Source organism: Eumetopias jubatus, unplaced genomic scaffold (assembly GCF_037043125.1).
Source record: "Eumetopias jubatus isolate StellerSeaLion01/CBP00866 unplaced genomic scaffold, mEumJub1_p1.0 scaffold_1, whole genome shotgun sequence".
Lineage (NCBI taxonomy): Eukaryota > Metazoa > Chordata > Mammalia > Carnivora > Otariidae > Eumetopias > Eumetopias jubatus.
This window is the reverse complement of record NW_028274807.1, coordinates 145147206-145163630: the sequence shown is the minus strand read 5'-3', so window position 1 is coordinate 145163630 and position 16425 is coordinate 145147206. Positions and strand designations below refer to the sequence as shown.

Below are 16425 nucleotides of genomic sequence, written 5' to 3'. Positions count from 1 at the left end.
TTGTGCTGTCAAATAAATAAAATCTAAAAAAAACAAAAACAAAACAAAAACCATCAACTCTTTCTGGAGGTGGGGCTCAGACATTCAAATCAATTTAACCAGTCAAGTTTTGATAGAAAGAGAGTTATTTTCGGGCTACTTTAGGTTCTTTTCCATTTGTGTATGCCCAGTGCCAACTGTGCCCGCCATAGTAAGTGCTGAATAAACGGATGTATGGATGACTCACCTAGTGGGTCTTGTCAAATCTCACGCGGGGCATCTCATACGAAAACACCGAGGCTATTATTAAAGCAAGCCCCGTCAATACTTTTTCTGTCACGCAGCTACTTAGGGTCCGGGGGAACCTGCTTCAGATGTGGGGCCAAGACTGAGGAACAGGGCGCCTCGTGAGAATGCAAAGTAGAGAGCCCAGAGATCCCGGGACCCCAGTAACACTCCGGACTTGAGCTGCACAAAGCCTCTTTTGCAGCGGGGCGGCCCATTTCCATCTTGGCGCGGGTGAAGTGCCGGGGTAGGCGGGGGACCGCGGCCGCTCAGCCTGAATGGGGTTACGGGGGGTGGGACGGCAACGAGAGTTCAGGAATTCCACGCCGATTGCGGCGTTTGTAGACCCGAATGAAGAGTGGGAGGGAGCACTGCTCACCTGACACACACCAACCCGCTCTGCTGCAGCCCAGGGCTGCGGGTGGGGCGGCAGGAGACTCCTCAAACTGAATACGGTAGGACCAGGGACGCAGCACATCCGCCTGCGGGGCTGCCCGCGCACGCGCATTCCTTACGCGCGGGCGACAGCAGCGCACGCGCGGTGCGTCCTCCCTCGTTCCGTCAGTCCCCTCAGAGCCCGCGGCTCCGCCCCCGCAGACCACGCCCCGCTCCCGTGTACCGAATGCTCCATATCCGGGTTCCCGCCGCCGCCGCCGCCGCCGCCGCCGTCGCCGTCGCCGTCGCCGCTGCCGCCTCGCTCATTCAGCTTTGCGGGGAGTGGTGTGATTCCCGACCAAGATGGCGGCTGTGGGGCGAGTTGGCTCCTTCGGTTCCTCTCCGCCGGGATTAGCCTCGACTTACACAGGGGGCCCCTTGGCTAACGAGCTAACATCGGGCAACGGCGGCGCCGCAGCGGGAGACGACGAGGACGGGCAGAACCTTTGGTAACGACCCCACCCTTCCCTGGGTCCCCGCTGACACTCCCGGCCCTGCGGACACCTCGGGATCCCTTGCCGAGGCCACTACGTTCTCGGCAGCCCCCGCCCAAGCGCGCCGAGGCCGGGTCGGTCCCTCCCGCGGTGGGGCCCCGGTCCCCCGCCTCAGCGTGCGCCTTTGCTCCCCGCTAGGTCCTGCATCCTCAGCGAGGTCTCCACCCGCTCGCGCTCCAAGCTCCCCGCGGGGAAGAACGTACTGCTGCTGGGTAAGTGTCCCCTGCCTCGCTCCGCCCCGCTCGGCCCCCACTCCGGTCCCGGTCAGGGTCCGCCCGCCCGCTCGCTTTGTGCGGACAGCCGGGCCCGGCCCCGCCCCGCCGCCGGACCTGTCGCTGACAGCTGGGGAAGAAGAGGAACGGGGACCCCGGCCCCGGTACCTGTGGGGACCCGCCTTCCCCAGAGCTCTTTCTCCCCAGGATGTGGAGGTGGCCCTGACAGTCTCCCATGGGAAGGACAAAATGCGGTAGCCCATCTGAGGAATTCTAGAGGCTTGAGTTTTACCTAGAAAAAAAGGACGGTTTTTCTTTCATAACAGAAATTGCTAGCAGGAGGCTCTTTGCAAGAACTCCAGTGCAAATGGCATGCCATTAATATTTAATAGCTGATTCTTTGTATAATTGACAGAGAAGCTAGAAATTGAGACCGGGTAATCGTGACAAATGTTCTTATTTGATTCAGCTTTTTCGGGTACAATGGACTCCTGTTGCAAATGCCTTTTTAACTGTCACTTATAATTCTGAAATTTGTAAAGGACAGTAGAACACCTTACTAGTCCAGTCCCTTCAGCCAAATGATTGTAATAAGGAGAAATGGTCTAATGTCTCAATTCTGTTCAGTAGCTCCTCTGCTCTCTGGAAGTTAGGTATATTTCTTTACTGATTCTGAGGGTGGGCGTATTGGACATGGAGGGAGAATAAATCACAGATTCACATTTTTGCAGGCTTAGCTCCTGAGTCAGTTACAGAAGACATTTCTTTCATATTCTTTAAATGCGAGATATTGACGTTTGCTTGTAAAATGATGGTTAAATTTTAAAACTTTGGTATTGGTGTCTCAAGCCTATTTTTATGTACATATAAAAACAGGAAAAGGAAACGAAGTCAAATGCTACATGACAGGGTCTGCTTTTAATAAAAATGTTTAGATAGAGACAAATTACTTATTTTTATAAATTGTTGCCAATCTAGAATATACAGGATTCTTGATCTTTATTACGTGGAGCTCGTTGAGAAATTAGTTTTTACCTCATTTTTAATGTGACTAAAAGTCCCTACTGCATATTAACCTGGGTTCAGTCACGGCCCTATAATCTTAAACAAGTTCCTTGATATTTATAAACCTTAGTTTCTTCATCTTCAAAGTGGATATTATAGAAATAATAATGCTTCCCTCGTAGAGTTATGGGGAGGACTGATGAGATAATGCCTGTAAAGTGATAACAGCATGGTGACTTTTTGTGATGGATTTCTCTTAACTGAATTAGAAAATGTTTTATTAGAATTCTCTTTTTTTTGAAAATTGAATTAGTGTCCACATAAGTGATATTTATAGGGCAGAGATGGATTAGGATCCAAATGCAAAAAAAAAAAAAAAAAAAAAACCCAGAAAATGTTTTAAGTTTACTAATTTAAACAAATTACTATTAATTGTTAAACTAAAATGGACTTAATGTGACCTCATTGAAGCGGATTATTTTTTAATGACTCTAAAAAAGACTTCAAATAATGCCATTATAAGGTTAAGATTCCTGAACTTTGTTTTCATTTTGTAAGTTCCTCCAGTTATTTCTGTGCATTAGATATTACTTAGATGGTTCTGTTTGTAGTGAAACAAAAGTGACAGTTTTGTTCATTTTTGATGTCCCTGATGTGCTGAGGTTGCACCATGCTTTTCTTTTAACCCTTTTTTTAACCTGCTTTTGACACTGGATCAGTGTATGTGACTGAGTGTACTTAGAGGCCCCAGACACTTCTATCCTTCCAATCTTAGAATGGATTAAATTTCCTCCTTTATGAGCTTAATAGTTTGTAAGGCTCCATCTAGTATCAAGTGATACAAGCTTGAAATTTAAAATTTTTCTTTGAGTACTACTGGGATTTTCATCAAAGTCCTTTTCAGCTTTGGAAGAACAGATTTTTATACTGATTACATAAATAGGATTAATTTTTTAAAATATCTCTAAAGATTTCTTAAAGACATTTTACCATCACATGTTATGGCAGCATTCAGTCTGTGCTGGTGGAGGGAAGAAATACATAAATAGGTATTGTGGTTTTCTTTGTTAGGAGTTTGAGGGTGCTAAGCAGGAGGATGCTTGGCCTTAATGTGTCTTCATGAATTAAGGTTGATCTCTGGAGTCCTGTATTTAAAAACAAAATCTGAGACTGTAATAAGGTTTTACATTTCCAGAAAAAACCTAAAATAGGAACAATGACCAAGGCTTGCTTATGTACCCCCACACAGATTGCAGTTTAACCTTAGCTTGCTGCATGGCCTCCCCTCCCACTGCCTATGGGAGAAGAGGATGAGGAGCAGTAATGTATACATGTGTATGACCCATTCTCAAAGCATTTTCATATAAATCTTAGTTTATCTCCTCTGCTGCCCCCCTTCTTTCACCATCTCCAAATCTGAGAGATAGATGTTAGTACCAATTTATAGATGAGATAATGAATTTTAAAGACCTGATAAGTGAGTTTTCCAAGGTCACACAGCTATTAAGATCCTATGTTCCATCACTCTGGCTTGGCTTTCCAACTTGATGTACGTCCCTTGCAAGGGAGAGAGTACCACGTATTCTTCCTACTGCGTAACTTTTTAAAAAGGCTATCTTTGAGTAAAAATACTAGTAATTATTTTAAAGTAAAATCCAAATATTTGTTGGATTCTAGGATGCAGCTTATTGAGGGACACCACTGTGGCCATGGCACTCGTGTTTAAGCAGTCATTTAATATACCTAGGCCTGACCTGTAGTGAAATCCAGAAACACTGTGACATTAGTGCTTAACCATTTTCTTTCTTGAAAGATTTTGAAAATGGACTTCAGTAAAGTTTGTTTTTAATATTAAAGGTAAAACTTCTCGTGCACGTATTTTAAGTAGGATTTAACTTACAAATTGCCCTTTGAAGAACTATTTTTTCCTCTTTACCCTTTATGTTTTATTAACTGTAGTAAACAGTGATCGTAATTATATTTTAATAGCTGCTTTTTTTTAAGATTTTATTTATTTATTTGGCAGAGAGATACAGAGAGAGAACAAGTAGGCAGAGAGGCAGGCAGAGGGAGAGGGAGAAGCAGGGTTCTCGCCGAGCAGGGAGCCCGAAGCCGGGCTCAATCCCAGGACCCTGGGACCATGACCCGAGCCGAAGGCAGCCGCTTAACCGACTGAGCCACCCAGGCGCCCCTAATAACTGCTTTTTAAAGGGCACTTTCTCCATATCTTGGTTACTTTCTTCTGTTTTGTTAAGAAAACTCCCTAAGGGCGCCTGGGTGGCTCGGTTAAGCGACTGCCTTCGGCTCAGGTCATGATCCTGGAGTCCCGGGATTGAGTCCCACATTGGGCTCCCTGCTCAGCGGGGAGTCTGCTTCTCCCTCTGACCTTCCCCCCTCTCATGTACTCTCTCTCATTCTCTCTCTCAAATAAATAAATAAAAAATCTTAAAAAAAAAAAAGAAAACTCCCTAAGGAAAATAATAGCACCTAACATTTATAGAGCACTTACATGTACCAGCAGTGAAACGATTGTTTACAGAATTTGATTATACCCTTAAAGATTAGGAAACAAACACAGAGCTGTTAAGTAAATTGCTGCAGGGTTATATGGCCAGAAAGAGTCAACATCAGGAGTCTAAAATGTGTAGCCTACCTCCAGAGCCAGTATACTTAACATATACACTGGACTGGATCCCTAAAGGAAAAGAGAGCTCTCTTTATAGGAAAAGTAAGGTGTTTAACAGTTTATATTAAGGAATTTTATCTGATTCTCCTGATGTGTCTGTTTCATTGCAAAAAATCTCACTGATTTAGATTAAATGAATTCATTATTTACTAAGACTCATATATAATCTTGGACCCCAGCACACTGCTTGGCTTATAAATAGAACATCAATATAACTTTCTGATTTGAGGCCAGCATAAATTAATGAAAACTAGTTGGCCCTTTGGTATATCATGTAAGCCTCATCTTTCTCATCTGTAAATTAGGATATTTGGATTTAGTGATCTCTGAAGTCCTGTCTGATCCCACATTCTTTACTTTGTTTAAATTCTAAAGTTGTGGGTTATAAAATATTTTTAAAGAGGTATTTTGAGGACATATTGCAGTTGGACTGAAATAAAGTATTTCCTTGTAGATGTGGGCTGTTTGATTCTACCCAGGGAAGAAATCTAGAGTCTATATTTTTCCCTGAAGGCACTAGTCCAGGATTGTGTACAGCCAGCAAAACCCCACAAAATGCTGAGCATCTTCGGGAAGTAGGTTTGAAACAGTCTTTTTTATTCAGGAATAAAACTAGCTTCTATTATGCTTGAATTATTGGTAGGAAACCTCAAGATACATAGGAAAACTAGATATATAGTGGAACTAGAGATCTGTTCACAGAATTAACTTCTATGTGAGGACGGATTTTGAAAATAATGAGACTGTTCACTCTGAAACTGTTAACTTGTGAGGAGCTAGGTGGGATTAAAGATTATCAAGGTTTCATGACTTCTGGAAAACACTAGTTTTTATCAGTTGAAGTATGTTAATGCTGTTTTCTGAAATGATTGGTTATGGGAATATGCTGCAAGGAATAGAATGTTACCACATATTGGATATGGATATGGTTGATATTGGATTGGTAATTTTCAAAGAATAACAAAATTATTTACTGCATGATAGGTGTTGCCACTATTAAAAATATATCATGTGTAGTGTTTTGAGACTCCAGTGACATATTGGTATTATATATTGGTCAGTGACCTATTATGTAAAGGGCCAGATAGTAAATAATTTAGGCTTGGTGAGCTATATGGTCTCTGTTGTAAATACTCAGCTCTCCCCTTGTAGCTCCCAAACAGCCATAGACAATACCTAGATGAATGGGTATGGCATTGTTTAACAAAGCTTTATTTACAAAAACAGGCAGCAGACCAGATTTGTGTGCTGGTTTGTGGACCCTTTAGGGTATTATGGACATCAGTTTTACCAATAAGCACAGATGCCAGTTAATAGTTTTCTGGCTAATGGAGTATGATGCTTGGTGCATAATAGGGGCTCAGTAAATAAATGCTGAATGAATGATGAGGAGCTTTTACTTAAAGTATCATTGTTATTCCAGCTAGAGGTATAGTCTGAGTATAGATTTAAGTGGTATTAAGAGGAGTTCATATATTTCTTGCAGTGCTGAGAGAGAGCTCAAGCATGAGTGAACAAGGGCACAGCTTGAGTTAGGAAAAAGAAAGGACTCAGTAAGTGAGTGACCATGGACCAATCTTTTTGGACCTTCTTTTACTTATAAAATCAGGGAGTAACTGTTAAAAAGACTTCACAGATTATCTCTTTATTCATTTGTTCATCAAACATTTATTAGAACATGCTGTGCATAAAATGCTTTGCTGAATCATCTGTGGAAACCAGAAGTAAATAGGATTCTGTCCCTGCCCTCTAGGCGCTTATAAACTCCTGTGGGAAAAGACTCAAAGTAGTAAAATCAAATATGTCAGTATGAAATAATTGCTAAATAGATCACATAAGATTTTGCAGAAAAGGTGGTATCTGAGTAAAATTTTGCTAAGTAAGATGGGGAGGAGAACACTGTGGGCTGCAGACTAAGGGAGCATGTTGGCAGTAGCTAAAAAACTAGTGGATAAAGGCCAGGGCAGCTCAGGTGTGGTGGGATCCTTACCTACAGGCACCAAGTCTGGGAGTCAGCCCTTCCTACCATTTGAAGCTGTGGGATTGTGGATGAATTACAACCTCCTGATCTGTTAACTGAGATTCTTTCATACTTACTGGGATTAAAAGAACTAAAAGAAATTATGTCTTAAAGCACTTTCCTCTCAAAATTGGAAGTCACTATTTTAAATTGTAAATTAGTACATGTTTCTTGTCAAAGTGAGAGAAAATATTATGAAGATAAGAAAATGAAAATAACACATGATCCCACCACCTAGAGATACCAGTGTTCATTTTTTGTATATGTCTCTGTTTGTTTTTTTGAGGTCTGGGCTTTTTTTTTTTTAAGATTTTATTTATTTGTCAGAGAGTGAGCACAAGCAGGGGGAGAGGTAGGCAGAGGGAGAAGCTCTCAGCAAGGAGCCTGATGTGGGACTCGATCCCAGGACCCTGGGATCATGACGTGAGCCAAAGGCAGATGCTTAACTGACTAAGCCACCCAGGTGTCCCTGTATTTGTTTTTTAAACAAATAGGCTCATACCTTATATACTATTTTGAAATTAGATTTTTTTTTAAAATTCATCAGGGTAGGGTTTTGTTTTTTTTTTTTTTTTTCATGACAGTAGATATGGGTTCCTCCCTTTTAGTGACTGAATAATATATATAATTATGCCATAATTATAATCAATGGGTAGACAGATTATTGTTGTATTTAATTTTCCACTTGCCCAATATTATCTTCGGGATAAATTCCTGTAAGTTGAATGGCTGGATCAAAAGTATGTATCTTTAGGGTCTTTCTATATATTACCAAACAGTCTTTTAGGAAAGTTGTGCCATTTTACATTCCTACCATCAGTATGTGAGAGTACTTGTTTACCTAGCACCATTACTAACACTAAGGATTATTCACTTTAATCTTTACCTGTCTGGTAGATAGGTTAAAAATCAGCATCCTAATTTAAAGGCAGTTGAACTGTAGAATATATACCGTATTTGTTGATTAAAAATTGTTACTTTAGTGTAACTTTGACCTACTGGAGCATAGGAACTGTTAATAACCATTGGGATTAGCATTTACTGGCTATGATAAATCTTTAATTAAACTCAGTGGTTTTCAGTTCATGTCTAGTCAGTCTGCGAGAGTGAAGGAAATGATAAAGGATAAATTCTGTTTTTTAATGTGGATTACTGAATGATGATATTCAAAGGTAGAGCTTTGGCCAACAGATGGGATGGGAACATCATGTGTTATGCGTGTTGCTTGGGGGTTCTGCTTTATTATATAGTATGTTCACTCTTTTACAGAAGAGGGTTTTGAGCCCCAGGTTACACAGCTGAACTGGGATTCAAAATTGAGTTTGTCTAACTTTCCACTATACAGGTACTCCTTGACATACTAGAGCGATCTAGTCTTAACAGCCATGCATACATGTTTACTTAGAACCACGGGGTGCAGATGCTGCAGCTGATTAACAGCCTCTCCCTGTTCTTGCCAGCTGAGGCAAGGGAGGAGATGCTCTTTGTGAGATGGGGAGCAAACCAAAAGCCCCCACCCTGCCTGGGTCATCCAGATAACCTATGGAAGGCCACATAGCAGGTATGAGCCCAAAAGTAGTTCCAGTGAAGACCCCTCATGGCTCGTTGTCACCAGAGCTTTCAGATAAAATGGTAAGTTATTTTATATCATGTCAGGCCAAATAAAAAATGTCAACTTAACAATGCTGGTATCTCACTTGGATAAAGAAGGAACATGGAAGACTAGAATTCTTTCTATTCTGATTATCATGATGCTGTAGGCCATAATGTATCCAATATAGCTGTGGAGATGTGAATCAAAGCTCTACACAGAAAGGAGGTATCAGGCACACAAATCTGTGCAAAGCAAGAAGAGCACAGTGTCTCAGCCTTCCACCACAGCAGGAGAGGAACCTGGGAGAAAAGGGAGGCAGAGTACAGCTTAATTTTACCTTTTGTCATCCCTGTTTATCTCAAGTGAAGATTAGAAGCTGCTCCAAGTACAATGGCAATGTCTATAGTGTTTAGGAGCCTTGCTGGATTCTAATCCTGACCCTTCTTTAGCAAATTGCTTAATCTTTCAGACTATACTGTTTACCTTTTAGGATTATCATGTGGATTATAGGAGATAATGTTTGTAAAACACTTCTAACAGTGGCATACACTGGAAGTGTTCAAGATAGCTATTACTAATATATTATGAGTACTTAAGTGTTTTGCTTTGACTGCTCATTTTCTTTTTTTTTTTTTCAAGATTTTATTTATTTATTTGACAGAGACAGAGAGAGTGAGCACAGATAGGCAGAGTGGCAGGCAGAGGGAGAGGCAGAAGCAGACTTCCTGCTGAGCAGGGAGCCCAACGCAGGGCTCGATCCCAGGACCCTGGGATTATGACCTGAGCCAAAGGCAGCTGTTTAACCGACTGAGCCACCCACGCGCCCCTGACTGCTCGTTTTCACGTTTTACATTTTTGTTTTTTTGTCTTTTTTTTTTTTAAGATTTTATTTATTTATTTGGGAGAGAGAGAGAGCAGAGACAGTGAGAGAGAGCCCAAGCAGGGAGGAGAGGGAGAAGCAGGCTCCCAGCTGAGCAGGGAGCCTGATGCGGGGCTCAATCCCAGGACCCTGGGATCATGACATGACCCAAAGGTAGACGCTTAACTGACTGAGCCACCCAGGCGCCTGTGATTCTTGTTTTTATGTTACATTTTTAAAACACTGTTGATGTCTTATAAAAGAATTTTACTTCTGGTGTATCACTGACCAAGAAATAATGAATTGATAATAGTCATAGAACTTTAAGTCCATCACCATAACTTTTGTCTGCTTTTACCCCCCTCTACTTAGAAGATGGGGAGCAAATGGAAATACTTGACTTTCCAGGTTTACACAACTAATTGTGATATTGTTACAGTTAGAAATCACATCTTCTGAATCTTCCTATTTCTGAATCTTTTAATTAAATTATCACGTAAAGTTTATGGACATTACCTGTGGTGTTGAATTAGAGATCTGTTGGGATGATAAAACTGTATCATGAGCACACCTTTACCCTTCTATTATTTTGGTGGAATTTACAGAAACTTTTGTTTTGTAATCAGTTTTGTTTTCAAATTTGAGCTGAAAAGAAGTAAGAATTGATGGTTATTATCTGCTTTATGCTAAAACTGAAGTTCTTTTGGGGCACCTGGCTGGCTCAGTTGGTAGAGCATGCAACTCTTGATCTCGGGGTTGTAGGTTCGAGTCCCACATTAGATGTAGAGATTACTTAAAAATAAAATCTTTAAAAAAATTAAAATAAAACTGAAGTTCTTTTAAGTGCATGGATCTTATACTTGGCTTACAGAGAGTGACTTATTTGAACAGCACTCAGACAAATACTTTGGAATACAGACTTATTTGCTGTGAGGAGTTTCACTATAATCTGATCAACAAGTCTTTCCTCCTTTGGTCCATCCACTAAGAGGGTTTGGCCTGTAGACTATTTTTGTATGGCCAGCAAGCCAAGAATGGGGTTGGTTTGTTTATATTTTTAAAGATTTGGGGGTTAAAAAAAATCAAAGATGAATATGTGACAGAGACCTTATGTGAACTGCAAAACCTAAAATATTTACTATTTAGTCCTTTCACATAAAAAGTTTCTGGGCACCTGGATGAGGACATGAAAATAGCCCTATTAGAATATAATTTGATCTAATGAAATATTTCAGTTTGTTTTAAAAACATCTGTACTACTAAAGAATGAATGGGTCAACCAGGAAATTAAAGAAGAATTAAAAAAATTCACGGAAACCAATGAAAATGAAAACACACTGTTCAAAATCTTTAGGATACAGCAAAGGCAGTCCCGAGAGGAAAGTATATACCAATACAAGCCTTTCTCAAGAAACAAGAAAGGTCTCAAATACACAACCTAACCCTACACCTAAAGGAGCTAGAGAAAGAACAGCAAATAAAGCCTAAACCCAGCAGGAGAAGAGAAATAGTAAAGATCAGAGCAGAAATCAATGAACTAGAAGCCCAAAAGAACAGTAGAACAGATCAACGAAACTAGGAGCTGGTTCTTTGAAAGAATTAACCAGATTGATAAACCCCTGGCCAGACTTATCAAAAAGAAAAGAGAAATGACCCAAATCAACAAAATCATGAATGAAAGAGGAGAGATCACAACCAACACCAAAGAAATACAAACAATTATAAGAACATATTATGAGCAACTCTATGCCAGCAAATTAGATAACCTGGAAGAAATGGGTGCATTCCTAGAGATCTATCAACTACCAAAATTGAACCAGGAAGAAATAGAAAACCTGAACAGACCTATAGCCACTAAGGAAATTGAAGCAGTCATCAAAAATCTCCCAACAAACAAAAGCCCAGGGCCAGATGGCTTCCCAGGGGAATTCTATCAGACATTTAAAGAAGAATTAATACCTGTTCTCCTGAAACTGTTCCAAAAAATAGAAATGGAAGGAAAACTTCCAAATTCATTTTGTGAGGCCACCATTACCTTGATCCCAAAACCAAAGACCCCATCAAAAAGGAGAATTACAGACCAATATCCTTGATGAACATGGATGCAAAAATTCTCACCAAAATACTAGCCAATAGGATCCAACAGTACATTAAAAGGATTATTCACCATGACCAAGTGGGATTTATCCCTGGGCTGCAAGGCTGGTTCAACATCCGCAAATCAATCAACATGATACAATACATTAACAAAAGAAAGAACAGGAATCATATGATCCTCTCAATAGATGCAGAAAAAGCATTTGACAAAGTACAGCATCCTTTCTTGATCAAAACTCTTCAGAGTATAGGGAGAGAGGGTACATACCTCAATATCATAAAAACCATCTATGAAAAACCTACAGCGAATATCATTCTCAAAGGTCAGGAACGCGGCAGGGATGTCCACTCTCACCACTGCTATTCAACATAGTATTAGAAGTCCTAGCCACAGCAATCAGACAACAAAAAGAAATCAAAGGCATCCAAATCGGCAAAGAGGAAGTCAAACTCTCACTCTTTGCAGATGATATGATACTGTATGTGGAAAACCCAAAAGACTCCACCCCAAAACTGCTAGAACTCATACAGGAATTCAGTCAAGTAGCAGGATATAAAATCAATGCACAGAAATCAGTGGCATTCCTATACACCAACAACAAGACGGAAGAGAGACAAATCAAGGAGTCGATCCCATTTACAATTGCACCCAAAACCATAAGATACCTAGGAATAAATTTAACCAAAGAGGCAAAGGATCTGTACTCAGAAAACTATATGAAAGAAATTGAAGAAGACACAAAGAAATGGAAAAACGTTCCGTGCTCATGGATTGGAAGAACAAACATTGTGAAGATGTCAGTGCTACCTAGAGCAGCCTACACATTCAATGCAATCCCCATCAAAATACCATCCACCTTTTTCAAAGAAATGGAACAAATAATCCTAAAATTTGTTATGGAACCAGAAGAGACCCCGAATAGCCAGAGGAATATTGAAAAAGAAAAGCAAAGCTGGCGGCATCACAATTCCAGACTTCCAGCTCTATTACAAAGGACTGTCATCATCAAGACAGTATGGTACTGGCACAAAAACAGACACATAGATCAATGGAGCAGAATAGAGAGCCCAGAAATGGACCCTTCAACTCTATAGTCAACTCATCTTTGACAAAGCAGGAAAGAATGTCCAATGGAAAAAAGACACTCTCTTCAACAAATGGTGTTGGGAAAATTGGACAGCCACATGCAGAAGAAGGAAACTGGACCATTTCCTTACACCACACACAAAAATAGACTCCAAATGGTTGAAAGACCTAAACGTGAGACAGGATTCCATCCAAATCCTAAATGAGAACACAGGCAGCAACCTCTTCAACCTCAGCCACAGCAACTTCTTCCTAGAAACATCGCCAAAGGCAGGGGAAGCCAGGACAAAAATGAACTATTGGGACCTCATCAAGATAAAAAGCTTTTGCACAGCCAAAGAAACAGTCCACAAAACCAAAAGACAACCGACAGAATGGGAGAAAATATTTGCAAATGACATATCAGATCAAGGGCTAGTATCCAAAATCTATGAAGAACTTATCAAACTCAACACCCAAAGAACAAATAATCCAATCAAGAAATGGGCAGAAGACATGAACAGATATTTTTCCAAAGAAGACATCCAAATGGCCAACAGACACATGAAAAAGTGCTCAACATCGCTCGGCATCAGGGAAATCCAAATCAAAACCTCAATGAGATACCACCTCACACCAGTCAGAATGGCTAAAATTAACAAGTCAGGAAACGACAGATGTTGGCGGGGATGTGGAGAAAGGGGAACCCTCCTACACTGTTGGTGGGAATGCAAGCTGGTGCAACCACTCTGGAAAACAGTATTGGAGGTTCCTCAAACAGTTGAAAATAGAGCTACCATACGATCCAGCAATTGCACTACTGGGTATTTACCCCAAAGATACAAATGTAGGGACCCGAAGGGGTACGTGCACCCCAATGTTTATAGCAGCAATGTCCACGATAGCCAAACTGTGGAAAGAGCCAAGATGTCCATCGACGGATGAATGGATAAAGAAGAAGTGGTATATATACACAATGGAATATTATGCAGCCATCAAAAGGAATGAGATCTTGCCATTTGCAACGACGTGGATGGAACTGGAGGGTGTTATGCTGAGTGAAATAACTCAATCAGAGAAAGACATGTATCATATCTTACTGATATGAGGAATTCTTAATCTCAGGAAACAAACTGAGGGTTGCTGGAGTGGTGGGGGGTGGGAGGGTTGGGGTGGCTGGGTGATAGACATTGGGGAGGGTATGTGCTATGGTGAGCACTGTGAATTGTACAAGACTGTTCAATCACGGACCTGTACTTCTGAAACAAATAATGCAATGTAAAGAAAAAAAAAGAAGATAGCAGGAGGGGAAGAATGAAGGGGAATAAGTCAGAGGGGGAGACGAACCATTAGAGACAATGGACTCTGAAAAACAAACTGAGGGTTCTAGAGGGGAGGGGGGTGGGGGGGATGGGTTAGCCTGGTGATGGGTATTAAAGAGGGCACATTCTGCGTGGAGCACTGGGTGTTACGCACAAACAATGAATCATGGAACACTACATCAAAAACTAATGATGTAATGTATGGTGATTAACATAACAATAAAAAATTATTTAAAAATAAAAACATCTGTAAAATATGCCCTCTTTAAGAAAATCTAATATAAAATGAAAACTTAGATAAAATATTTAGAGAATAACTTTAGCATCATCATTAAAGGGTTCTTTATATAAGGGCTTTCATCTTAGTCTGTTTCAACAGGAGCTCTCAGTACTTGTGTAAATGTATGTTTACAGATCATTAACTATTTGGCTGGCATACTTAAAGCTAGTATGTCTGTTTCACTGCCAGCTGAAGGCCGAGGAACCGAAGATAAAGCTTTTGTACAGTTTATACATGACAGGTAGATGAATTCTTCCAACATTTTTTGAAGCCACACAGGCCTCATTGCCTTATTTGCCACTTTAAAGCTCTATTAATTGTATGAATGAAGTATATCTAGAGTTATTTTTCTTTTATATTACTGCTCAAACCATTAGGCTCTGTGTTTTTTCCAAAAATAACTTGGAATTTGGTGATTTTTGTTTCCTGAGTGGTTTGGTCATTAGAGATGGTTTTTATTTTGTTTGTTTATTTTTCTCCATGCTCTCCATGGTTCTTTGTGGTTTTGATAACATAGGAGAATTTTAAGATCTCACTCTAAGTGATTCTGAGAAGTGTTTATGTGATTTTAATAGTTTGTATCATTGATTGATGTGTTGTAATGCCCCTTAGTGTCATAAAAGTCACCCAAATATTCCTATATTTCTGTGGGGGGTTGTCTTTGCTCCTTTTATTTATGTATTTGGCATTGAATACTTTCTTTTTTTTTAATTTTACTTTTTGACAGCCTTCACCCATCCTCCCATCCCTGCAATCACTAATCTGTTCTCTATTGGATCTATAAGCTTGGAAGGTTTTTTTTTTTTAGATTCCACACATAAGAGAGATCATACTGCATTTGTCTTTGACTAATTTCACTTAGCATAGTACCCTCAAAGTCCATCTATGTTGTCACAAACGGCAAGATTTCATTCATTCTTATGGCTGTACAGTGTGTATCTAACGTCATCTTTATCCATTCATCAGTGGACACTTAGGTTGTTTTCTTATCTGGCCTTTTATAAATAATGCTGCAATGAACATGAGGGTACATGTATCTTTTCAAGTTAGTGTTTTCATTTTCTTTGAATCAGTTAGCCAAAAAATGGAGTTGCTGGATCATATGGTCAAAATATGATCAAAATTTTTAATTTTTGGGGAAACCTTATACTGTTTTCATCAATGGCTGCACCAGTTTAGACTCCTACCAACAGGGCACAGAGGTTCCCTTTTCTCCATATCCTCTCCAACGTTTGTTTTTTCTTGTCTTTTTGATACTAGCCATTCTAACAGATGTGAGGTGATATTTCATAGTGGTTTTGATTTGCATTTCCCTAATGATTAGTGATGTTGAGCATCTTTTCATGTGCCTGTTGGGCATCTGTGTGTCTTTGGAGAAATGTCTGTTCATATCTTCTACCCATTTTTTAATTGTATTGTTTGGTTTCTTGCTAGTTGAATTGTATGAATTTTTTATGTATTCTGCATTTTAACTCCTTATCGGATATAATGATTTGCAAATATTTTCTTCCATTCACTAGTTTGCCTTTTTATTTTGTTGATGGTTTCCCATGTACAGAAGCTTTTTAGTGTGCCGTAGTCGCACTTAATTTATTTTTGCTTTTGTTGCTTTTGCTTTTGGAGTCAGATTTTAAAAAATCATCGCCAAGACCTATGTCAAGGAGCTTACCACCTGTGTTTACTTCAGGAGCTTTATGATTTCAGATCTTATGTTCAAGTTTTCAGTCCATTTTGAATTAATTTCTGTGTGTGGTGTAAGATAGTGGTCTAGTTTCATTTTGCATATGGCTGTCTTATTTTCCCAACATTTATTGAGGAGACTGTCCTTTACCTATTGTATATTTTTGGCTCCTTTGTATTAATTAATTGACCATATATGCTTGGGTTTATTTTTGGGCTCTCTCTTCTGTTCCATTGATATATGTGTCTGTTTTTATGCCAATACCATACTTTTTTAATGACTGTAACTTGTAATAGAATTTGAAATCAGGGAGCATGATGCCTCCAGCTTTGTTCTTCTTTCTCAAGTTTGCTTTTACGTATCCAGAGTCTTCTATGGTTCTATACACATTTTAGGATTGTTTGTTTTAT

The 16425-nt window shown here is 40.0% G+C and overlaps 1 protein-coding gene across 1 annotated transcript in view; it reads left to right on the top strand.

Moving 5' to 3' along the window:
• Nucleotides 1-889: 889 nt before the first annotated feature.
• DYNC1LI1 (dynein cytoplasmic 1 light intermediate chain 1) overlaps nucleotides 890-16425 on the top strand; it is a 44086-nt gene continuing 28550 nt past the window's right edge. Inside the window, exons 1-2 of the mRNA XM_088026500.1 lie at nucleotides 890-1148; nucleotides 1332-1405. Of these exons, the coding sequence (XP_087882626.1) occupies nucleotides 1003-1148; nucleotides 1332-1405 (220 nt within the window). The 5' untranslated portion in view covers nucleotides 890-1002. The remainder of the gene's footprint in view (nucleotides 1149-1331; nucleotides 1406-16425) is intronic.